The sequence below is a fragment of the Aulostomus chinensis genome, chromosome 10 (assembly GCF_037954235.1).
Source record: "Aulostomus chinensis isolate RoL2024-O1b breed Wild chromosome 10, RoL_Achi_v1.0, whole genome shotgun sequence".
Classification (NCBI taxonomy): domain Eukaryota; kingdom Metazoa; phylum Chordata; class Actinopteri; order Syngnathiformes; family Aulostomidae; genus Aulostomus; species Aulostomus chinensis.
This window is the reverse complement of record NC_141329.1, coordinates 17,346,947-17,372,243: the sequence shown is the minus strand read 5'-3', so window position 1 is coordinate 17,372,243 and position 25,297 is coordinate 17,346,947. Positions and strand designations below refer to the sequence as shown.

At 40.2% G+C, this 25,297-nt stretch overlaps 1 protein-coding gene across 4 annotated transcripts in view; it reads left to right on the top strand.

The window, feature by feature from the left end:
- The window catches only part of sgsm2 (small G protein signaling modulator 2), a 42,782-nt gene extending 19,405 nt beyond the window's left edge, over positions 1-23,377 (top strand). For 3 of the 4 annotated variants that reach the window (XM_086216191.1, XM_086216190.1, XM_086216193.1), the window contains 16 exons: positions 753-820; positions 1,191-1,354; positions 1,857-1,989; positions 2,257-2,391; positions 7,767-7,938; positions 8,334-8,398; positions 8,931-9,076; positions 9,591-9,719; positions 9,835-10,017; positions 11,340-11,717; positions 11,996-12,120; positions 12,756-12,838; positions 13,228-13,337; positions 13,458-13,554; positions 15,392-15,559; positions 18,068-23,377. In XM_086216191.1, the coding sequence (XP_086072317.1) occupies positions 753-820; positions 1,191-1,354; positions 1,857-1,989; positions 2,257-2,391; positions 7,767-7,938; positions 8,334-8,398; positions 8,931-9,076; positions 9,591-9,719; positions 9,835-10,017; positions 11,340-11,717; positions 11,996-12,120; positions 12,756-12,838; positions 13,228-13,337; positions 13,458-13,554; positions 15,392-15,559; positions 18,068-18,156 (2,245 nt within the window). In that variant the 3' untranslated portion in view covers positions 18,157-23,377. The remainder of the gene's footprint in view (positions 1-752; positions 821-1,190; positions 1,355-1,856; positions 1,990-2,256; positions 2,392-7,766; positions 7,939-8,333; positions 8,399-8,930; positions 9,077-9,590; positions 9,720-9,834; positions 10,018-11,339; positions 11,718-11,995; positions 12,121-12,755; positions 12,839-13,227; positions 13,338-13,457; positions 13,555-15,391; positions 15,560-18,067) is intronic. The other variant, XM_086216192.1, reaches the window with a different exon arrangement.
- The last annotated feature ends 1,920 nt before the right edge of the window (positions 23,378-25,297 follow it).

The window sequence follows — 25,297 nt, the reverse complement described above, 5'->3', positions numbered from 1 at the left end:
ATAAAGCGTTAGCTTCTAGACCCACCCCTAGAAAGGGGGGCATCTCCAAAAATAGAAAATCATGTCGTGGTACTGGTGTTCTAATGTGGCAGGCCATCATAAATAAAACACTGTTCACTAAGTCACAGAGAGTCACTGAAACACTGATCACTGACCAGTTGTGATGGAAAAAGTACTCGGATCCTTTACTTAAGTGAAAGCATTAAGATCACAATGTAAAAATACCTAATTACAATTTAAAATCTTGCAAGTAATTGTTCCCATTTTTTTAGAATAACATTTTTATTGTTTTTGTTGTACTTTAATGGCTCTCTTATTGGTGTTTGTTGATTGTTAAATACAGACACAGAGGAGAAAAAGGTGGTATATTGGTGAACCAGTCCCCTGCAGGACCCTATTTATACTTCAGTAAAACGTAAAGTAAAAATAGTAAAAGTAAAAGTACAGTCAAAGTAAAGTTACTTTGTACTTTTCCATTAGCATTTCATACTTGTCCGTTTGAGACTTGTCTTATTTTCTCTTTTGTATCGTACATTTCTCTTGGTTAAACCAAAAGTTAAGTAATTGAACAAAATTGCAGAATGAGCAATACTTCTTATCCGATTTCTTGATTAATCACCAGAATAATCGATAGATTACTCGATGACTAAAAGAATCGATAGCTGCAGCCCTAATTTGATGAGCAGTTACGATCTCAGAACCTTCATGTTGTCTATTGTTGACATGCCTGCAACTTTTTCACTCTCTGTTAGCATCTACTGGGACTATGCACTGACAGTTCCTCTACGCCAAATAGTCTGCATCCACTGCCATCAGAGGCGTGAGTACTGTTGATGATGATGATGATGATGATGTGTGTGTGTGTGTATGTGTGTGTGTGTGTGTACTCTCATCTGAAAAGTGTCAAATTTACATTACTTTATTTAGAAATCTACTCAATATTATTACTTAATACAATCTGAATCCAGAAAAAAGGACTAAGAAGTGGTGTCCTGTACAGAGATGTGTGGATTTCATACTGAAATACTTTAGTATTAATCCTACACAGGGGCCAAAAGTTCACCTTGGCAGAGCTGTGCAATCTCTGAATGAATTCTAGTAATATTATTATCTTTAGTAGTAGTAGTAGTGGTGGTGGTAGAAGTATCTCATCTTTGCATAACTGGTCTTTACATGTAACCATATTCCAGCTGATTGTGGCGGAACACTGGTTCTGGTCAGTCAAGATGGGATACAGCGGCCGCCCCTCCACTTCCCCCCTGGAGGTCACCTATTAGCCTTCCTATCCTGTCTGGAAACTGGACTCCTACCACGGGGTCAGCTTGAGCCCCCACTTTGGTCCCAGAAAGACAAGGTTTGTCATTTTATTGGCGCTGTACTCACGCCAACCGGCAAGGCTAGATTTGAAGAAATTACTGGTTTAAAGCGGGATGAGTAAACAGCATAGATAGGCCTAATATCTTGTTTGCCTCTTGCTGGATGTATACAGTTTCCCTAGATGGCCATGTAGTGATGACTTTTGTCATGGATACAATTATATATTGTTTAGGCTGATGCAGATCTGGTGTTATATGATGGCTCCTTGTGTATGAAGCTACCTGTGATTTATCTGCTGAATGACACAGGTGTCCCAAAACACTAAAAAATTTGGATTGCAAAATTAATAATCAGCATTTTTAATATTACATAATACCCATTGCTACATCTGGTTTATCAGGTTAAAATGTCAGGATTTGTGAATATGAAAGGCATATATTGTGTTGTGGTTCTGTGAGCCAAAAATTAAATAGGTTCTTAAATTAAAGGTTACCCTAGAGTGGAAAAAGCTTTTTGAGACGTTTATATGTGTCCTGCAGGGAAAAGTGTTTCCTAAACTTAGGAAGAGGAGCAGCACCGCCAGGCTTATAGACCAGGACAGGAATGGTGAAGAGCAGACAGCTGCTGACTACGTGTTTCGCATTGTGTACCCTGGATACCGATATGACGCCAGTAAGCAACACCCTCACTGTCATAAACACAACAATTAGACTCCCTCACTAGCAGTTGCAAACAAGTTAATTCTTCCTCTTTGACCTTTAGATGCAAAACTAATGTCTGTAATTGCTTTGCTGGAATAACCAACTTGCAATATTTGAATTTCTACTTCCCATATTATTTATGGGTGGAGTGTGGTGTGTGTCCCTCTGTGGTCTCCCCTAAACATGAAGGGTGGCACTGCTCTAACATTTTTTTCTATTGTCCCATTGGTGCAAGCAGTCACTATAAACTACCACCACACGACAGACAGCCGTGCTCCATCGCTGGATGATGACGAGGAAGAGGAAGATAGGCTCCATGCTATGATCTCAATGATCTGCTCGCGGAACCTCACAGACCCAAATGTCATGAAAGGTTTTTATCACCTAAACACATCCACCCAACCCCACTGCCCTCCACTCCTGAGGCCACACTCCTTCTCCCCTCCCCAATCTTCCCTCTCTCCTCTCTCCTCCTTCTCCCATCTCCACTAGCTTCATCTGCCTGTGTGTGCTGCCTGAGGCTGAGCCCAACATTGTGGGGTAGGCTGGAGTTGGATGTGTGTGTAGGAAAACAAAGAATTTCCGGTTGATCCAACATTACTGAATTGCAAATCTCTTTATTTATTTATTTGAAGATGACATAAGTATGCCAGTATACTGTGCTTGCCATGTTGAAATTTACACTTGTTCAGAAGAAAGTCATTGGATTAGAGTGGAGCTGTAGGTATGAAACAATGATTATATTGTAAATCAATTTCTGCATGGGGACAAATAAAGCATCTATCTATCTTGAAACTACCACTGGGACAGTCATCAGTGTTGTACAGCCAAATTGCATAAGGTTTTGTGGTGTGGGTTGGCCTAATGGGTCTGTGCCAACTGGCCCCTCAAAAATGACTGAGAGAGAACAAACATTCTGTAAATGTTTCATTTTAAGTATATCATTACTGCTAGTATTATATTTGCTTCTTTAGCAACAGACATTGTTTTGTTTTTTTATACTATGCAGTGCCCATTATTTGAGGGGCCATGGCTTTTGTCATGTTACAAAACCTCCACTTTATCATTTGCAGTTATTATTATTTGAGGGGACATGGCCTGCCCCTTTATCTCTTTTAGTAGCCTTGTTTGAGGGGGCAGCTTCCCTGAAATTCTCTGACTTTGATCTCAGTTATTCTTGCCTGTAATCTCGATGTATTGTCCAAATTAGATCTGTCATCTTTTTATCTATGATCTTCGACTGCTTTGAACCACCAAATTCATCCTTGCAGCATCAAAGCCATCCAGTATCTCAGTCAGTCATCTCCAGGGTTCTGTCATCTCAGACCCTGTACCCTTCCACCCCAGGCCCTCAATCACTTCACTGCACTTCCTTCGGGCACTAGCAATGAACACATGACATTTGGTATCTTCAGAAGAATAGTTGTTGAGTTAATCAAGTCAGACACACAGATATACATATGTACCATGTTGAGCATTCACTGTTTCTGTTTCAATAAGCATATGAAGTGACGGCACAGAGTTCCAGTAGAACTGGGAAAAAATAAACTCATATTGTTAGCAATCCCATGCTCTTCTCACCTACTAGGTTGTAGAGGTGGGAATGTGTTTGATTTGATATGCTGGTGCACCAGCCAGACATGTGATGTCGGATGCCACACCAGTCCCAAGGCAGCTGTGGCAGTCAGGACAAAACCTGGACAAATTAGCAGAGTAGATTGGGAAATATGCTATATAACACCCATCTTTTTTATTTTATTAATTTTTCATTTGACCTCGATTAACAAGGTAAATTCAATTGAGAACAATTTCCCTTTTACAATGATGACCTGGACAAGAAGCGTCAGCAAAAACAAATCAGTATAACGCAGTCAACACCTAAAATATAGGTACAGTAAAGTACAGGCCAAAATGATAAAACAATGCAAAGAAACAGCAAAGTAAATGGTTAAAAATTGTACATAAAGCAATAAACACTATGCACAAGAAAGGGTGTGTGGGTGTGCGTTTGTGTACGTGTGTGCATGTGAGAGAGAGAGAGAGAGAGAGAGGAGATAGCTGGTTAGCAACTAGACCCCTTGCAGTTTGACGTCAGGTCTTGGCTGAATAATCCAGTTTGATAGGAAGTTTTAGTAATAATAAGCATCATTAGTGTTGCAGATGAGGGTAAATGTAAATTGTTTCTGGTTGCTTATGAATACGGGCTTCCAGCATCAAACCGTTGTTTGATTAAATCTGGGAGGTGGAGCACATCCTAGTTTAGATCACTCAAAAGACAAACAGCAACCGAGAGAGTGAAATATGTTGACAGTAAAAGGTTTAACAATACTGGATCAAATTACTCAGGGATAACTTACAGAACATTGCCAATGGCATTTTACAAAGATAGCCACACCACTTCCCTTGGTGGATCAATGCTGACGAAAGACACTGTCAGCCAGTTTTTGAGTTTCAACGTCAGAGGCACTTTTCTTGAGCCATGAGTCTGAGACTGCCAGATCATCGGATTGTGCGGTCTGTACCCAAGATTTGAAAAAAACTCTTGTCAGTTGTTTGTCATTTTGGCAACAAAGTGATATTGAACAGATTTTAAACTTGCTCTCAAAATTTGCATTTGCATATGATGTATTTCAAGATAAGATAAAATAAGATTAAGAGTTAAAGCCCCTAGAATAATTCAGTGCAGTGCCCATTGTATGAGGATGGGGCCGTGGGTTTTGTGACATCACAATACAACAAAGCCATCCACCCATGTTAATAATGTTACTTGCCACACCTAGTTAACTAGTGAATGATGTTAGTCATTCTGCCTGTAACCTCAGTCAACCTCAGTGCCTTAATTTTGTCTCTCCTGTCATCTTTGATCTCTGAGTGCTTTGATCATCAGATAGTATCACAACTACTGCAGTTCCGCATTTGCTGATTTATCTAAATGATAATATGAATGAGAGACAGATTTGAAGCAATCCAGAATCCTGTCTACCATCGCAATCTTGCTTTCTCACCGTCATCCCAACTCCAAACCTGACATTGAACACGTTAATGGTTGATGAGTCAACTCAGTCAGAGAGCTACGGACTGACATACGGATAGTAATTCTACTTGCAATTAAAATTGTGCAGTGCTTATTGTTTAAAGAGCTATGGGTTGTGTGATGACAAAAAATCTCCCTGACTAATCTTTGACCTTGGTCTCAGAATTCACATTTTGATCTCAGGGCTCTGACTTTAAGCTCTGACTTTGATATTTCACTCACTGCTTCAATTCATGCTGCATGTGCAGCCTATGTCTGTGCTTGCTCATCATTTCAAACTTGTGGTGCACATTGCTAGCACCAAGAGGAGTTGTCCTGTTAAGTGTGAGATTCTAGGGTCTGAGATGACAGAGCTTCTGAGATGACATGATATGAGGTGATCAAAGCAGTCAGACATCAAAGACTACAGAATGACAGACTGAAGTCAGAGGTCAAAGTATGAAATTTTCATGTAGGTCTTATAGCACTGGGATAAAGAATAAAGGGAAGTTTTCTGACCTCACACAACTCACGGCGCCTGAAATAACAGATACTGCATCAGTCCAGATAATGCCCTTCTCTGTCTTTCTTATCTTCTCTTGCTTGGAAGGAACCCGTACGAACACACACTGGAAGCACGCAAAGCATTGTTTGAATACAACATGCTGCCAAACACAGCGACAGCGTACATCTGTCACCTGGTTTCATAACGCTTTTTCCAACTTGCCCATGCCGTCCTCTTGTCTAGGTCAAAGGTTTTCTGGCTATCTTGTTTTCATGGACTGGTAGGGCTGATTGTTTCTGAGTTATTTCAGGCTGGAACTCAACAAGCATGCCTTAGCACTGTTGGGTTCATGTTGTTATGGCCATGAACCCCCCCCCCCCCCCCATTCCTTTAATGACCTTAAACCTGGTTCCTTCTTTTTTTCATTTCATTTGTCACTTGCAACATGCTTGAAAATTTGCATGGGAAATATGCACCCATTACATTGTTGTTGTTTTTTAAAAGATGATGTATTTCTGCATATTTGTGATGGAGAGCTCTTCCACTACTCACTCTACTCCTATTACTTTTAGTTTCTTCCTCTCTCTTCGCTGTCCTCCTCAGTTGTTTATTTATTCTGTTAGTGCAGTTGTTTGCTGCAATGCTGTTCACTGTAATTCTTCACTAACCCTGCCACCCATCGCCACTCCCTTCGCCGTCTCCTCCACCCCTCTCATTTGGGTCCTGTGGGGTTCCGCAGTAGTAGAGACGTGAAGTCCTTGTGTGAGCAGGGTTGCCCAAAAACAGTTGCTGATCACTCTTAGTCCCAAAGTAATGTAGGGGGTGGCCACACAGTCTCAGCTTTTGTTACCTTTTTTTTTTTTCATTTTGATGCTATTTATTTTGGGAGTTATTGAACAAACAAAAGCACAGCTTCATATTGATGACAGGTCATCAGCTCCAACCTGAAGAATTAAGGTGAAGAGCATTTATTCAATGTTGAACTTTCTATGAATTTTTCCTCCCCTTTGCATGCTCTTCTACTGGTGTCCATTTGGTTTTGTTCAAAAGTTCTTTTACGTGTCTCTTGTCTTGCTCTGGCTTTATGCATCCTGCATGGCCTGAGTGTCTGCCCCATCCCTGCCCTGTTCTCATCTTTTCAATCCTTTGCTGTCCGTATTCTTTATTTACTTCTTTCTGTCTCCTGATGGTCTGATGCATCCTCCCAAGCTCCGCTGTCTTTCTTCCTCCCAATGGAATGAACTGCACCTGCATGATCTCCCTTCATCCTCTTCCCACCGCTCCATTCCTGCCCCCTTCTGCCTCACCCTCCCACACACGTTTACTTTCCTTTTTACAATATGTTTTTCCAACTTTCAAGTGTAACATGAGGGAAAAACTTCATATATCTATTCATCTCTTGATTTCATGAATGACAAGAAAAGATACTGAGACAGATATATTGATGGTTGAGCTGAGGGACCGATGTCATAATATGTAAGGCATGAAATAAAGCCTGTATGCCATAATGAAATATATACTTTTGACAAACTGAGCTTATCAATATTGCTAATGAGAGTATCAGGTCATAATGCAACAATATGTGAGCGGAGATGAAAAATTGAGTGGGGAGACCATGTAACGGTATAATAATAAATAAAGTAGTAAATTCAGTCAAATTGGTTACATATTTTGTAATTAGACAATGGAAAGGAATAGCATACATCAGTTTTGTCTGTGACAAGAACTTAAAAAATTAATTTCTTATTGATTTTGTTTAATATGTGAATGAATGTATTGATAAATTTCAGAGGATGAAATCTTATATTTTCAGTCATTCAGAACACTTTCACTGTTCATCCATACTGACAGTCATAATAATAACAAATATGAAAAAAGGAGCATCTCAGGCCATTCAAAAGTCAGCTACAACAGTGTCTTACAAAGCCACTGTTCAGTGATGTGTAGGTTCTACTTTGAATTTCGAGCAGTAGATTCAGCCAAGGGGTATTGTTGCTCTACACTAATCGCAGCTACATCCACACATGACGACAAAAGGCAAGGGAGTGATTAATTGCAATCACTTTTTAGTGTGTAATATTTTTTTAGATTCAATTATCAAAATTAATCATATTGTCACATCCCCAATTTAAATCCTTTTAGAAAGTTCTAGGTATCTTAAGCTTTTCTGGGTCTTTTTTCCATTACACCCAGACCTCTGTTTATCTCACTTTTCTTCTGTCTGATCTAGACCATGGGGAGATGATGGAGATGCAAGGTTTTGGAGGCAGCCCATCGTCATGGCAGCAGGCCGAATTACCCACTCAGTCTGTGTGCCAGTCTTGCTCCAGGGCAGGGTGCAGAGTTTCATTTGACTACCCATCAGGCTGTACCTGTATACATGAAGCAGCAGACATTCACACGTATGTACTACACAGTGAACGATGGTACGAATGGTGGTGGTATGAATTCCTAGAAGCAGAGATGGTGTTTTTTCACCACATTGTAAAATTTCTTCACCATTTCAGGAAGTCTCTCAATATGTAAGCCCTTCTGAATCCACTAATTGTATATGAAATATGAAAAACAAGAAAAAAGACGAGAAATAATATCTTGTGATAAATCAGATAAAAGTTACTCAGGTACTGCATCATAAAAGGAAAACATAAACTTTTAGTTCATAGAAATACAAACTCAGATTCAGAAGAGGCTCTCTACAGATATTCCATAAGCACTGAATCAACCAGTGGAACAAAATTATCGGAGGGCTTTATCCTGGATACTCAGGGCCTTGACTGATTTCTCTTGTTTCCACCAGACTACCTCTGAAGATGCTCTGCCAGAATATGAAGAGACAGATTGTCTCCAGAGCCTTTTATGGGTGTAAGTATAATATTAATTAATCCACAGTGAGAGGCCATCTTGCGATGGGATCTCACCTGCTGTGGGGCCAACCAACACGTTGATGCTCTAACCCATGACAACTCAGTAGTCATTACTGTATTGTTTTATGAGTACTGAGTACATTTTGGTCAGATAAGACCCATCTTAAAAACTCAGTCTTCATTTTGGTCTCAACTTAACAACTGCTTCAGCCTGTTCTTCCAAAAGACAATGTCGCCAAAACCAAAATTTACCATTTTGACACAATGAGCTCTATGTTGTTGACAAAGTGAAAACAGTACCAGCTGTGCGGTTGTGGTTGCTCACTATAAAATGTGGTCCAATGCGTTATGTGGGGGTGGCTAGTGCCACGTTTTCACTTTCCCCACCCAGATTTATTCTACAGGTCCTGGGCATTGAACTTGCGACATTGTAGTTAAAGCTTGCATGATTGGAGGGTTTAAAAAAAAGCAGTGAACACATGCACATTTAAACATCTCTAGTACCTGACCACTTCTCATCTGTCCATTAGGGCTGGCCTACTGTCGACATCTGTCCACTGTGCGGACTCACCTGTCAGCACTTGTCAATCACAACATTGTCCCTCCAGACAGACCTTGTGAGGCATCCTCAGGCCTCAGCAAAGAGGTTTGGAGCAAGTACCAGAAAGACTGCAAGGTGGGTACAAAGAGGAGTGGTCGTCCATTCTCTCCTTCCCTGGAAATAGTGTCATATGATTTTGTCGTATGATACTGTCATAGCACTACGATCGCTCATCCACTCATTCATCATTTATTCATATCTTCGTCTATTCATAGCTCTGCTGCTCTCATCTGTCTTCCTCTGTATGCATCACTCTCTCTCTCATTCTATAATTAATGCTCCTAAATGAATTCTCCTAATTCTATGATTTATATTATGATCTTTTTTTCATGTTATTCTCTTTGAAAATTGATTTCTTGGTTTTAAGGGGCAGAGTAAAAAAGATTTTTATTCCTTCAGCTTCCTTTCATTAAGGATTTGGAAACTTTTGTGTGTAAATTTTATTTATTTTTTTTCTTGTGCCAATGACTGAAATAAATTATTGAAATGAAAATGAAAAATAAAAACTGCACATAGTCATTTCATTTGTGTGTGTGTGTGTGTGTGTGTGTGTGTGTGTGTGTGTGTGTGTGTGTGTGTGCATGCGAAGAATTATAAGGAGCTGGAATTACTGAGGCTGGTATATTATGGTGGAGTGCAGCACAACATAAGAAAAGAGGTCTGGCCCTTTCTGCTGGGGCACTATAAATTTGGCATGGGCACAAAGGATATGAACCAGGTACCTACCAACTAACACACACACACACACACACATACACACACATTCTGTCCCTCTCTTAAGAAGTCGAAAGTGGAAAGACAGTGCGTGACATCCTCTTCTTGTTCCTGTGCAGATTGACTCAAAGATCAACGAGCGCTACCAGCAGGTGATGCAGGAGTGGAAGGCCTGCGAGCTCATTGTAAAGCAAAGGGAGAAAGAGATGCATTCTGCCATCTTTGCCAAACTCTCCTCTGGCAGCAGCATTGACAGTCATGTTCTTCGACTTGCTCACAGAGACTCCACACTCAGTAACGAGGTGAGGAAGCAATATACTCACTTGTATTCTTCCTTAGACCCAGCGACAGTGAAGATCTCCTTCACTGTCTTCATTTTTGACTTATAGAATATCATCACATGATGAAGTAGCCTATTTATTTACTGGGACTTTACAGGAAATGGAATTTTCTCCAATGGACAGAACAAGCATAGGTCTGTGTATACGTTACACCGAGCTAAACATTGCTTAACTTGAGCATTCAAAATGTGAAAAAAATATTTGAACATAAAAATAAAATGTAATGCATTTAAATTTGGACTATAGGGTATTGCAGAAATTGGCAGTAGTACTGGAAGAATTGGTTGTCGTATAAAATCAATCATATTAACAATATAATGTCACATTATCAAACACAAATGGAAATTTTGCAAATTAGTCATGGTGCCACCTGGTGGCAATAGGATTTTTTTTCTTTACGCCATGATGTGCTCCTCCTAGTAGATCTAACAGATTCAGAAACAGCTTAAGAGCTTGGTAATGGGTGATTATGTTACAGGTAGTGAGTCTGATAGAACAGACATCAAAATGACAGTCATGTAAAGTAGAGCCAGGGGTGAAAGTGAGCCGGAACAGGCCGGAACGCAGTTCCGGTAAAATATTCACGGCCAGAACGGAGTTCTGTTAAAAAAAAGGAAGAGTCGGGAGCTGTTAAAATCCCATTTTAAATAAAGCAAACGACGTCTGAAGGCGGTTTCACGCTGAACGCGGCGCGCTGCGCAGGGTGGGGCGCAAGCATGCGCGGCGCTACCGAGTTGCTGGGCTTGGTTTGCGCTCATGTGACGTCACAGCGCGCCCACATACACAATGAATGGACTTCCCCTGTGCAGCCTGCGCATTGCGCGTTCAGTGTGAAACCGTCTTGAGTGTGTTCTCTCGTGCACCATCCTCTGAACACAGGAAGAGATATTTCTGCCATAGTGTACACAGTAGTCTGCAACTTCATGCAAATTCTACAGATCAAGTTTTACCTCCTTCTCATTCCACGAACCAAACACTGCACCATAAGTAGGCGTGAGGGTCTGCTCATTGCTGCTTATTGCTTCAATTACTGCCCAAATACAAAAGTACAACAAAAGTACCACAGGCTGAAAATTTGCTTTGATGAAGGTGTAAGGTCTCTGATTGCTCTCTATTTGCAATATGTTAAGTATTTGGAACTTCTCCGATGTAGAAACTGAAAATAAGTTACATGATAATCTCGACCTCTGCTGCCTCTCATTGTGTTTTCTGCGTCAAGGCTCTGTTTTTTTGTGTTGGAACATTTATTTCTCTTCATCTGTTAAACTTACATTTTTCATCAGGTTTTCATGTCGGTGGATGAGCCAGATGGAGGAAGCCAGGAGACCCCAAGTGGAGAGGACAACACCCCCACTATGACTACGTTGGTCCCTCAAGCAGCTTTACCCCCAGAAGAGCGCCCTCTAGTGGAGTTTGACTCACCAGACTCTGGTCTGCCTTCCTCTAGAAACTACTCAGTGACCTCTGCTCATTCCCAAATCCTGTCCAGTATAGATGATGGTCAGAGTACCGAGGATGAGGGAGGGGTTGGGGAGGAAGGCAGGACTCTGGGTGGGCTTCAACATTCTTTGACTGAGGACACACTTTGCAGTCAACTGGATAGACTGGTGACCAGTGGAGGCACTACTGAAGAGATTGCACCTTCACTCTCCTCATATACGGTACTTGTGTATAAAGAGGGGAAAGCATGAACCCTGCCAGTAATAATATTCTATCCATGCAAATGAAAAAGTGATCTGCTTAGGAATGCATGTAATTTTGGTGGATGAAAAACTTATTGCAGATTTTGAAATACATTAGCAGCCCTACAGTTGTTGCTATATCTTCCAAACTATACAACTACTACAGCACATAGTAGTAAAGACTACTACCTAAAAAAGATGTCACACTTCTCTCTTCATCTGATCACTCCAATTCAAATGAAATTTCCTTTGCGTAGATTGAGCTGTTGGACACAGTTGCCCTCAACCTCCACAGGATAGACAAGGATGTGCAGCGCTGCGACCGCAACTATTATTACTTCACCACAGCCAACCTGGAGAAACTACGCAACATCATGTGCAGGTAGAGACAGAAGGACAGCCATTAGAGGATGATTTTTTTTTTCTAGAAATGTTCAGTAGTATTGCAGTAATGATTATAAGACATTCCCTTTTTTGATCTTTGAAGATATATCAAATTGTCACATTTTTTTCTTTTGGAAAAGTTGATTTTAGATATCCTACTTTTCATCCCTAATTAAAGATCTCAACATTTGTAAGGTTTTTTTTTTCCTCGAGTGGCATGCCTTAAGGCAAAACAAACAATCCACTTTGTGTATCTTGTTATTAATCATACACTTACACTCACCGCTAAAGGCTCTTGGAGGCAGTTCAAATTGTTTTCCTTGTCGGGAGCATTTGAAAACTGTTTTAAGCTTCTCATCATCTATAGCAGCAGTAATTATTTCCTGTTTGACATGTCCTTGGGGGTCCTGGTAGTTAAGACAACATGTTATTTATTGCCTTTATGGCAGAAAATCATTCAGCAATGCAGTCAGTTTGACAACTTTATTGAAATGTCCTTAGACTTGCAAAGTACAATAGGCATCCAAGATGTGCTCCCTCCTTACACATATACACAAGGCACATCATATCCCATCAATAATGAGATTTGTTGATTTTTGATCAAGCCTTTGTTTGTCGTCCACTTGCTGACAGCTACGTTTGGGAACATCTCGACATGGGCTATGTTCAAGGCATGTGTGACTTGCTCGCCCCTCTGATGGTCATCTTGGATGATGGTGAGGTTAAAGAATGCTCAAAAATTGTAATTTTATGAGTTTTGTTCATTATTTACTAAAATAACGCCCATAACAATTAAATAACTGGAGGTAAAAATGATTCATAACTTAAATAATAATCTGAAAACATGAGAACAATCACATGGCCATACATGTAAACAACATGGCACAGCTACATTTCCAGATAGCTTTTGTGAGTTAAACAGTGCTTATTCAGGTTTGACAGTAGGGTGCAAATATAGAATGAAGGGCAATTCACAAAGAATGGATTGTGGCTGCCCTGATGATATTTCTGTGTGTGTGTGTGTGTGTGTGTGTGTGTGTGTGTGTGTGTGTGTGTGTGTGTGTGTGTGTGTGTGTGTGTGTGTGTGTGTGTGTGTGTTCATCAGAGTACCTGGCATATAGCTGTTTCACTCAGCTCATGAACAGGATGAGTCAAAACTTCCCCAATGGCGGAGCCATGGACACACATTTTGCCAACATGAGGTCACTGATCCAGGTGATGGATAACTGTGTGTGTGTGTGTGTGTGTGTGTGTGTGTGTGTGTGTGTGTGTGTGTGTGTGTGTGTGTGTGTGTGTGTGTATACAAAGGATTGACTGCTGTCGTTCTGATGTCAGATCCTGGACTCTGAGTTGTTTGAACTCATGCAGCAGAACGGAGATTACACTCACTTCTATTTCTGTTATCGCTGGTTCCTGCTGGACTTCAAGAGAGGTGAACAACACATCCTTTATTCTGACTCACGTCATTCATGAATCAAAGCAAGTAGCTTCTACAGAGTAGAGAAGTATTGGTTGAATAGAGTGCAAAAGGACACAGGTGTTCTATTGATATACTAGAGGTAAGGGCGCCACACGATTCTAGGCTAAAACTAACAACTATGTTCACAGTTTATCAATCAGTATCTCCAAGCAAATTGTATATATGTAGTCAAAAACAGTCATACATGTAAAGTGTCGGCCTGTTACAAAAATTGAGCTATTGTATGATAAATGCAAATGACCAGGATAAATATTTCTGTCCTTCATAATTGCTGCAATAATTTTGTATATGCATGACAGCAGAAAAATCTATGCTGTGATACGTTTTCCAGATTGCGCTCCACCTCACTGAGGGAGGGGCAAAACTCCCTTCTGTTTTTCTTAACTTGTGCTCACATTGTACTCAAATCCAGAAATTTACTTTTACGCAGATTTAAGTCCGAACCAAAGTGAACACATCCCTTTCACAATCTTTGTATTCCACCTTGCTATTTTACTAACCTGTCGGAGTCCTTTAAACTAAATTCATAATTGTCTGTATTGATTTAAATCTGCATGTTCTCCACACAGTCAAGAGCCTCCTTTCTGTAGGCCAAGTCTATAACAGCAAAGTAGAGCCAACATGGACCCAGTGGATAAAAACCTCAGCATGGGTCTCTTCTCAACTCCAGGATAAAGCTGCAGAATATTTAATGTCTATCCAAGGGCTAAAGACATCACTCAGAAACTGACAGAGTGTATCTTTATTGCTCTGACCAACTACAGAGATAATAACAGCCTGTTGCATCACTCTGTCTAACCGCTGTCTCCATGGTGTCAAATCAATGGCTCAAGTTTTTCACTGGAAATTAACAGACTCACAAGTGTATTAACAGACTTCTAAGGGTGGTGGGAAGTGTTGTTTTTGGTGTTGAAGTACTGTTAAGTCTACTGTCGTCATGTTGTTACATCTGCTGTATTTCTGTCAAATGGGTGTAGTGCCGTGGAAGAGTTTCCCCTTGTGGGACAATAAAAGTCGAAGTACAAAGTCTAAGACACCCCAGTCAGAAGTAATAGGTGAAAAAGAAACACAACATATCTCCTAAGTGGAACCTGCAATCAAAGTGTTGAGGTTAAGTGCGCACTTACATTATTATGGTATTATATCATCATTATAGTGGTATCAAAAAATATCAATAATAAAATAATTAAAATGTTAATATCGTTAATCAAGGTCACTACTGGGATGATACACAAACAGCAAAAACAACAAAACAGGTTATTGTGGCAGGTTATCGTGGTGCAGGAAATACTATATCGAATGGAATTGCCTTATATAGTTACTTAAAAGGCAAAACAATGAGTTTTCATTTACAATGCCGAAACTGTGAGGCTTATCAGAAAATGTGATCCCCGTATTTTATTGAACAGCGTGAGATGCATCGTGGAACAAAACTCAATCTATTGTCATCAAAATGTCACTAGATAAAACCACGCTCTTCTCAATTTAGCTGAACAAATAGAACCAAATTCAGTCCTTCTCTTTATCTTATTGTGTTTTACAGTAAAATGTCACTACTAAAGGCCGCTTCTCATGACAAAAAAGCCGTCCGTCGTTTCTTATTTTGGTCTGGAAGTTCTTATTATGATCCGACTTTAATCTCTGTTTGAGCTAAAAAAAAATGGCCCAAAGTCTTCAATCCAGTTTATTCACTTTGTTCACAGCTTTATCCAGCTTTCATGAACCAATGTTCTTTCTGTGCGTGTGTTTATGTATATGTGTGCATGTATGTATATGCATGTATGCTCAGAGCTTCTGTATGAGGATGTGTTCGCTGTGTGGGAGGTGATCTGGGTGGCTCCCAGGATTTCCTCAGAGCACTTTGTCCTGTTCCTGGCCTTGGCCCTGGTCACAGTTTACCGTGAGATCATCATGGATAACAACATGGATTTCACAGACATCATCAAGTTCTTCAATGGTAAGACACAAACACATCTGTTTTCTTGTCTTTGTTGAATCCATTGATTGCCCACCTATGCCCATTGTTACTATGGGTTGTGTGACATCACAAAATCTCTCTGACCTATCTCCAGCTTTTGTCTCAGTGTTCTGACTTTGATCTTGGGGTTCGTTTGTTATTTTCCTTTTATCTCTGACTCAGAGTGAAGTTCCAGTCCTGAATTTTGTCTCATAAGCCTCAAATCTCTTAGATTTTTGAAAGAACTGTAGCAAGATGGGAAGTCGCGTATCAGTCTGTGTTACTTGAACACCAGGTATTGAATACAGCAGGCCACAACTGGTGACAGGCTGCTTGGTCCAAGGAGGCTTTACTCACTGCATGCTGTGACTCCTCTGAGCTGTGCCTAAACCCAGTTGTAGTGCAGGCCCAGCTCTGAAGACTGTTCTCAGGTTCAAGTTGAGAGAGTGACAAAACAAGAGAAATCCTTTGGACCAGAAGGAAGAGAGGTAATGAGGGAGTGAGAAAGGAGTTGAAAAGCAAACATTACAGAGAGAAGAGGCAGCAAAATACATCCAGGAGCCAGGAGGAGGGAAGGAATGGTAAGAAGAAGATGGAAGTGTCAGTGTGGATTTTGAGATGTGAGGAAGAGAACAGAAATGGAGGAGTGACAGAGAAAATGCATAAAAGAGTGCAGGAGAGAATAGGAAATGAGATGTAAAGGTTTAAGGAGAAAGCAGGTGGAGAGAGACAAACATTGATGTGTTTAGACAAGAGGAGTGAATAAGAAGGAGCAGAGGAGCAGATATAGCACGAATGTCCCCGCGGATCCTTAAACTATCTTGAAATGTCTGAAACTTTGGTTTTCATATTGAAGGTCTAAAAGGTCCTGAAATGTCTGAATGTGAAGATGTTTCTCAATTAATGTGAATGAGATATATCGGGAATGGGTCTCAGTAGCTGACATGCACACCCAGAATGTCTACTGGCATGCTGTTTTAATTTTCATAACATACATTGACTAGTGATCCAAATTCAGCAGATATCTAAATAATGTTAATTGTGGTATATTTTTTCAGTTCATTTTGCAATAATGATCAAATTATTTTTAGATGTATTAAAAAGGCCTTATATTTATTAAATGTGTTTGTTAAAAACACATACCCCAGGCAAGACTGAGATATTAAAATTTGTTGCAGCCTAGATATTTGATCAGAACCTTTTGTGTTTCGTGCCTTTCTGTGTCAGTTGAGGCCATTTCCAGGGACACATGACTCAGTTTGGACAGGTTACAAAAAGACAGAAGAATGAAAGGACAACAGAGGAAGCAGGAGTTGCAGATAATGAAAGATAGCATTGGTCTATGTGTCAGCTGACCTGAGCAAATTGCACACATGCATAAAATGCACCATGCTGTGTCTTACTGTGCGTCATGTGGGTTTACATGTCCAGGTTTTGGCAGGACAATGTTCAGGGTAGCAAGATACTGAGCCCTAATTGCTCCTGATTGCGCTGCGACGGACTGGCTACCCGTCCAGGGTGTACCCCGCCTTTTGCCCAATGTCAGTTGGAATAGCCCCCCCCCCCCCCCCCCCATGACCCTTAATGGATAAGTGGTATAGAAAATGGATGGATGGATGTTCAGGCTACTGGCCAAGAGGAGGGAACGTCCCACACTGAATCATGCTTGACCAAAAAAAAGTTTTATTTCTATATTCATTTTTAGTCCTTCCTTGAGGCATATCCATTGCCATGAGAGGTCTTTGTTTTACATATTTCCACTGCTTTATTATATGTTGTTCTGCATACCCTATAGAAAACAGCAAAACAACAAAAATATAGACTGAGATACAAGTCATGGAGACAATAAATTCCCCCTTTGAAATGATTCAGTAGTCAAACAAGCGCCCTTGAACAAAGCATATTTCATACGTCAGAGACAGATACAGAATGTTCTGGCTATTCACATCGGGGACATGTAGCTTCTCATCTCTGACGCCTCTCGCCATGCCTTGTCACTTCATGCTCAGGCTGGGTCTATCATGAGGTTTTATGATATGATTTGAAACTGTGGGGCAAAAATGAATTACAATTTTTTTTTTTTTTTTATGTGCAGTGATGACCCCTCATGGGCCCCAAAAAATGTTGCCATGGTTGCTCGAGGCTAACCCCCAACAAATGTTACTCCAAGGTTTTCTGAACAGCCCTGTGAAACAATTATCTTTACAGCACATTGGCTTAAATAACCCAAACCTATAGATTGGTATTTCCAATGCAGATAAACCCAGTCCTGGTGGAACCTAATTATTGCCTTTTCCGTTTGCTGTACTACTCTTGTTAAACTTTTTCTCATGTCATTGTTGAAGGCTTTGAATGTGTGTAGCTGTTGTTGCAGATGAACTGTACTGTGTGCCTGACATTAAATTGAATTGATTTGAAAAAATAACTAACTGTCTAATAACTTTAGGAAGCCACTGCCCACAGTTGTATCTACTGTATGTATGTATGCTTTATTTGTGTTGTCTACAGAGATGGCTGAGCGTCATGATGTCCAGCACATCCTGAAGATAGCACGTGAGCTGGTGCACAAAGTCCAGTCGCTAATGGATAACAAGTGACCATAGAGGAGGGAGAGGAATGGATTGAAGTGGGAGGAAGAGCGAGAGCTCATCCCTCAGTGTTTCCAGGTGACCAGCCTGTCCAGAAGGGGACTCTTGGACTGGTGCGGCAGAGCTGCTTGGGCAATCTTGAGCTCCGTCTCAATCTGTTTACATTTACCTTCACTTGGAATGCCCATGCTGTCCGTTCAGACATGTGGATTTGTCTGCATGCTTGTGAGTTTGATCACACTGTGAACGAAGTCTTGAGTCTCCCCAGTCCTACAGAGTGGGTGCTTGCGTGCGTGCATGAAACACACTCTTCAACACAACATTGGCTCTATCAGTACTCCACTTTTCCAGAGTCTCAATCTTCCTGAACATATTGGATGCCTGTAAATGGAGGAATACTGTCAGAAGGCAGAGGTGTTATGTGCTTGACGGATGTGCTCCTGTGTGCAATGCCAGTGAAGGCCACTAGAGTGCAGGATTTACACAACCTAGCCACGAAGAAGTTTCAATAGTGACCAAATGGACTGTGCCAACTGCCTTTCATGTTTTCTACAATAAGGGTGTTTTCTTTATTTTAGCCCTCAGCCCATATTTGTTTTTGTGGTTTTTTTTGTCCCCCCCCCCTCCACCCACCCCCAAGATTTCATGATCACACAAATGTTGCCTTTAATCAGTAACAGCCCAAGGTATTCTTGCACTTTTTGTGAGGGTTTTGCTTCCTGGTGTCTGTTATGGCCTCAGTAGTGTTGGTGGGGTCCAGAAGCACCACAAGAAGCCAAATCGTTGAAAAACTCAGGATGAATTGCAGCCACCTTTTCAGAGCAGGATGAGGATTCATCATGGATGTAATCTGCCTGTATTAGTCTGTTATCCTGGTTTCAAGAGAGCAGAAGGAACCCAGCCACAGAGTAGAACCCTAGAGACAAAAGCACACAGGACTGAACTGCCATAGAGGACGCTGAGGTCGTGTCCTCTACAATATTTCTGCCCATTTGGAGAGTTTAGTTACCTGTATTTACATTGCATGATTACACATGTTTTTAAGAATTTAAGGTATTTTTTAGAATAAAACAGTATATTATACTAGTTTTCTCTGTAAACAGATTAAAAGGTAAATATATATGTTGTGGTGTGGAGACAGCTTAAAAATGTAATGAATTTTTAAAATTCAAAGAAGAATTTTTATTCTTTTTAAGGGTGTTTTGACGGTTAGTCAAAAATTCTTAGCTGGGTTGAGTTGTTGACACAAGTTAGCACACAAAGCAAATCAACAGTGAAAAAAAATAAAAGATGAAAAAGTTCCTAAAGTATCAAATTGTAGATTTAAAACTGCTTAGAATTCTGAAAAAACGGGGGTAAAATCATTTAAATGCTACATATTATGCAACAAATGCAACACTCGTAAAAAAAACATTGAGTATAGTAAGAACCAAACCATTTGATATATATATATATATACTGCTGAATTATGGATTCATCTCTACATTTTTCTTGTGAATAAATTTCATGAAGAAAGGATGATATTACAATGCATGGCAGTGACACTCATATTGTTGAACCTTCAGAGAATGAAACAATCCCGTAACTCCCTCCAGTTAACTGGGCTTAAGACAGAATTTCAGCAATTTCTAAAACTGTAAACGAAGGGGCCAAATGATTGCTCACATGTTAGTTGTGTAGATTTTCCTGGGCAGTCATTTTTAACTGATGTTACCAAAGGAGAAGAGAATGTAGTTTGTTTTTTGCGACCTCTTGCTCTTATGAGCAGATGAATGCTCATGTAGTGGCAGCGCGATGGTGCATGTGGGATTGAATCAAAGCAACCTACAGAAAATGTTTCACGATAATGAAGGAGGTGTTGTTGCTCCATTATTGCTCTAGAAGATATACTGTATATATCTTCTTAGGATAAATGCAAGAAATACCTGCATGCGTGCATGTCTCTGGTTCAACAGCCATGTCACTTTTCAATATAAAACTTTGACTTCGATGTGAGTCTGAATGAGATTCGGCTACATTGTTACAGGGTCAAGACAACAGACATCAATTCTTATGGTCAGGATTCCACCTGGATAGCTTTGAGGCTTTAGCTTTGAGTCAGATTAAAGGCCATAAACAGGTGCAGACTGAATGGACTCAATCACAAGGTGCACCTGCTATTTTGGTGCATGATCTGTTATGAACATAGGGGTTAGATGAACCTGAATGTATGCAGAGGGTATGTCCAGGACCACCTCTCCTGGAAATCAGTCCCAGTGCCCTTTTCATACCTATTATTAATCCTAATGCAGGATCAAACTCTGACCTCCGATTTATAAAGATAGCGGAAAATATCATCGAAGGTGGCGAAAGAGCGAAGGTTGGAGCTGGTACTGGATCAGCTGAAGTGATGTTACATGGAGGAATAGACATGGTTTTGTGATATCTGTCCACATTCTGTATTCACACTGCATCAGTTGTTCGAACCTCCCACCTGTCAGCAGCACTTCTCCAACCTGTGTACATTTGCATTCAGTGCCAGTGACCAAAATAATACACAGATGCTTAGAGGAAGTTTCAATATCAGGACATTTCCAGGGCGAGTTGTGCACTAGATCACCTTGATGAAAATACCGCTCCAGTCTTGGCTAAGGAGCCATCCCAGGTCCACATTGTGGGATGCTGATAAATTTCTTGGCTTAGGGACATTATGGATTGCTGTCCTCAAATCAGCATGCTTCAGATATACAGTAGGTAGACTGCTGACATTGTAATGATTTAGATGTGACCTTTTGCATGTTTGTGTTGCAGGACATAAACAAAATCACCCAATTAAACGAGAAAAATCCCGCGAGCATCCCCTTATAGGAAGTAGCATTTTGCTGTTAAGATATACTGAGCAACAGAGCTCATGGAAGAGAGCTTGATTGCTGCTAGAGAGTTTGTATAAGTCTTGTACATCCTCTCGATGTCTAATAATGAGGCCTTTAAATAAAAGATCAAATGAAGTGCCACAGACTTGCCTAGTTTTAGGAATACGCCTGACCGCACTTTTTTTTAAGATCAAGCCCTATATGGGTACACATACATCCATCCGTTGTCTGTGATGCTCAGCCTGCACAGGGAGTTGGAGCCCATCTCAGCTGTCAGTGGGCAAGAGATAGGGTATAAGCTGGACAGGTCACTCGTCCTCACAGAGACAGACTTACATTCACAGTCTCAAGTTAATCTATCTTGCATGTTTTTTGCCTGAAGGAGAAAGTGAGTGCAGGAGCGAACCCATGCAGGTATGGGGTAGCATGCAAACTCTACACTTTCAGTCGGTGGATTAGAAACCAGAACCAGCGTATTTCCTAGTAAAAAAAAAATCACAGAAGTGACAAATGCACTGCACATAAATAAGTGATGGCCGCTCTATCATGCTGTGTGCTACATCAGTCGATTACAACTGAAGAAGGCTTTTGGATTAGAGGTGAAATATCTTCAAGAAACTAAGTCAAGTTGTTCATATAGCACTAAAATTGTCACTAATTGTCTTCTTTATTTACGGATGGAGCTCCACACCACAGGTGTACAACACATTCGCAAACAATACTTACCAGTAGTGTCAATTATTTTTCATTGACAAATACAACTATAATTTATTTAATATCACCAGCTCTATCCTTCAAATTAATTAATACAACTTGAGTTCAACATGCATGCTGATGTGAGTAAGGAAAAGTGGCTGCAATTGTCCATGTGAACCTGATTCTGCTGCCTGAGAACCAGCCTGGGTTGGTAGAAATACCATATTTTAAAACAACTACCTGAGACAAAGCTGTATCTAAACTGAATCCAGTGTTGAATTAATCAGTATGAGGTTTCATTTTGGATCAAGAGTAATAGCAATGCACATTTATGTTTGGATTTAAAACAAATTGGGGGAAATTTTGATACTGTTTCATATAGCCCTCGTTGGCGTGACTCTTTATGTCCAACATGCTTGTCTAATCTATCATCTAAAGTGGTCTAATCCAGCTGAGAGTAATTGGTCAGCCAGCACTGACGTCCATCTGTGAAGTGCCAAGAGTCTTCCCCAATCCTGAGTTCACTGTAGTCACTGGCCTCTCTTATTAACAAGTTTGATTCCAGGAATGGGTGGTGGTGGTGTAGATGTACATGGAACCTTGCTACACCCTCCACCCACCCTTTTTTCTTCTTATTCTCCACCCGGGCCGTAGCAGAGCTTTGTCTTCCAGTCAGGACATTATATACCAAAGCCTTGAAACAGCCCCCTCTGTGGCATGATGACAATGTGCAATTTCTTACTGCATCTTGAGGACTGACTGTTTATAATGAGTGTGTGCGTGCGTGTGCGTGCATCTGTGCATGCCTGTGTGTGTGTGTGTGTGTGTGTGTGTGTGTGTGTGTGTGAAATATCTTTGAAAATCGTGAGCTTGGATTCTAAAAGTACTGTGCAATTTCTGTTTTTTTCTTTAAATCTGGAACCCCATCAAAGTCTTTATTGCTCGAAATATGTACAGAAACCCCAATATTTTTATGAAGTGACACACAAGCACGTCACATACAGTGTCAAATATCAATTAACAGTATCAATATCACAGTATCATTAGTTTATAAAAACTAAATACATGAATTCTCACTAAAGGAGGATTTATTGCAGATTTATTGTTGTATTATACTGCATCAGTTTTATCTATGTATGCTTAATACCTATAACTAATACACTCAATACTATGTGTCTGAAAGACCCAAAAGCTGCATTTTCAGGACCGAAGTCGAAGAACTGCATTTCTAGGACCAGTTTATTGATTTATTTTGCAACAATGCCACCCAGAGTATTGGATGACAGCAAAAGTACCCACTACTTTCTGTCTTAATACTTGAGAGTTTCAGTTTTTACTCCCCTAGATACTCATTTATGTCTAACTGCTTATCGGTTGAAAGTTTTTTTGACACCTAAAATTCTGTCTTTCGATTCAAAATGGTTGCTATTAGTTGTATATTTGGGTCCTAGAAATGTTGGTTCTGGTAGTCAGAAGGTTTACTGTGCAGAAATGGAGAATGTGTGCAGACTACTTTCCATATTGACTGTTAAGTGTTCCTTCTAATTGTTGTGCACTGACTTCAAGACTTCAATTTTCTTTTATTTAGAGAGCCAGTGATTGCATTGCTGAATATGTATTGATTATGATGTATCATTTGCCTTGAATGTAATGTATTATTAAATAAGAGGTTGTTCATTAGAGTGCAGTTCTCTTTCCTTTGGACATATTGGTTTGATCCATCTTCACCCAAGGAAGCCAAGAACAGAGAATTTTGATTTGATTATTATTATTATTTTTATGTGTTGCAGATGTTTTATTTTTAGATATAAAAGTGATATTATTGCAGAAATATAATAATTTTAATGACTAAGTAGTAGTTTTTGGGACCTGTGTGCAAAGTATGATTGTTGCAGCCTTTGAAGTATCGAAGCTCAAAATACTTTTAGGGTAGAAGAAAAAAATACTTTCATGCCTGGATTCTAAATACTTAATGGGTGAATTCATCCAGATGTAATTTGCATCCACAAACAATAATTTTAAAAAAAGCTGTCGTCCTTTTTGGCGACACAACAAAGATTTCCCCTTGAAAACCAACTACAAAGTAACACAAGGTTGTGTTTTATTGGATGAGAACTATATACATCTGTTTAACTTTTTCCACCACATTTAAAATTAGGATACAACTGCTCTACATTCTTGATGGAAGTGTGTCTTCAGGCTGTTAGAGCCCATTCTGAACCAAATACATAGCGTGTGGTACAGCGGCTGCCATACAACCAGAAGAGCTCATTTATTTCCCCACTGCCACGATAGCTGGATGGTGGGTAGGAAAAGAGCACTTCACACAATTGCTAGAAAAAACAGGTGTGTATAGGAGAGTTGCAAAGGACCAAAAATTTCAGTTTTATTCGAGGATCCAGATGGCTCCAATATTAGGAAAATCAGATGAGAACTTTATCAAATGATTTTAAACAAATGCTCTCTGGATTTAAAGTTACTCCTCATTGTTCACTTGTCCACTGAAGCAAGCGCAGTTAAAACTCAGGTCTAAAAACAAAAGGATAATCTCAGTGAAAAGTTTGGATCCACCATCCCCTCAAGCCAGAGCTGTATTAAAGATACCGTGAGTAAACACACAGAGAAAATGCTGAGTATTAAGCTGGAAAGGTACAAAAATGACACTGAAGACTACAAAAGGAACAAGATTTACTACCAACCAAAAGGTTATCAAGAGAATTGTGATGGTCCATTTGTACATGTCCTCTTCTTTGTGCTAGCAACATACCGCTGGCAATTGTGGTTTTAGCTTACGTCATCCAAGAGATTCTTCAAGTTGCTTGTGATATTTTTCTATGTACAGGTCCGGCAGATATAACTATCATCACTTAGTTTTGGATAATACTGCAGTGCAACAATTACTACCTGTAACAGTAAAAATATAATTGACCTCCTCTTTCAACCCTTTGTTATTTCTCAAGTTTATGGTGTTCCTTCTTCTTGCTGTTGGCATCACTACATCTATAACCACTACCTTCTTATGTTGTTTGCCCATCAAACAACATCATTGATTATCCATTACCATTTCGTCAGCCTGGATCAGGAAGTCCCACAGGATCCTGGCTCGGTTGTTCTCCACCACATTAGGAGCGGTCTTTCAGTCTGACTGTGGGACTTCCAGCCATTACTCAGCGCAGATCGTCGTCTACACTACGCCAGCTACTTGGGATATGGTGCTCCACGTACACTCTTCCTGCCAGCTACTATTTGCTGAACTGTCCAAGGGGCATCTTTCCACACCCTGCATTAAGGGCCCTCTATCGTACGAGGTGCCTGCTCTTGTGCTGACACGAGTCTACCTCTGTGTTGTCTGTCAGTCCAGCCACTGGTAGGATTTTTTATATAAGCCACTTCTTCTATGTGTACAGTCAAATTTTTTCTGCCTGAAGTAGTCAGTTCACCTTTGGGAGTCCTGAATCATGGTTGTTTCATTGTGGTTAAAGCAGCTGGATGGATGAATGTTTAGAATATGAATGGTAAAATAATTATTTTTACATTTCTATCAACTATCAAGATGGTAAAAAGATGTCCTTTTAAAAGTTGACAGGCAAACAGTACATTAA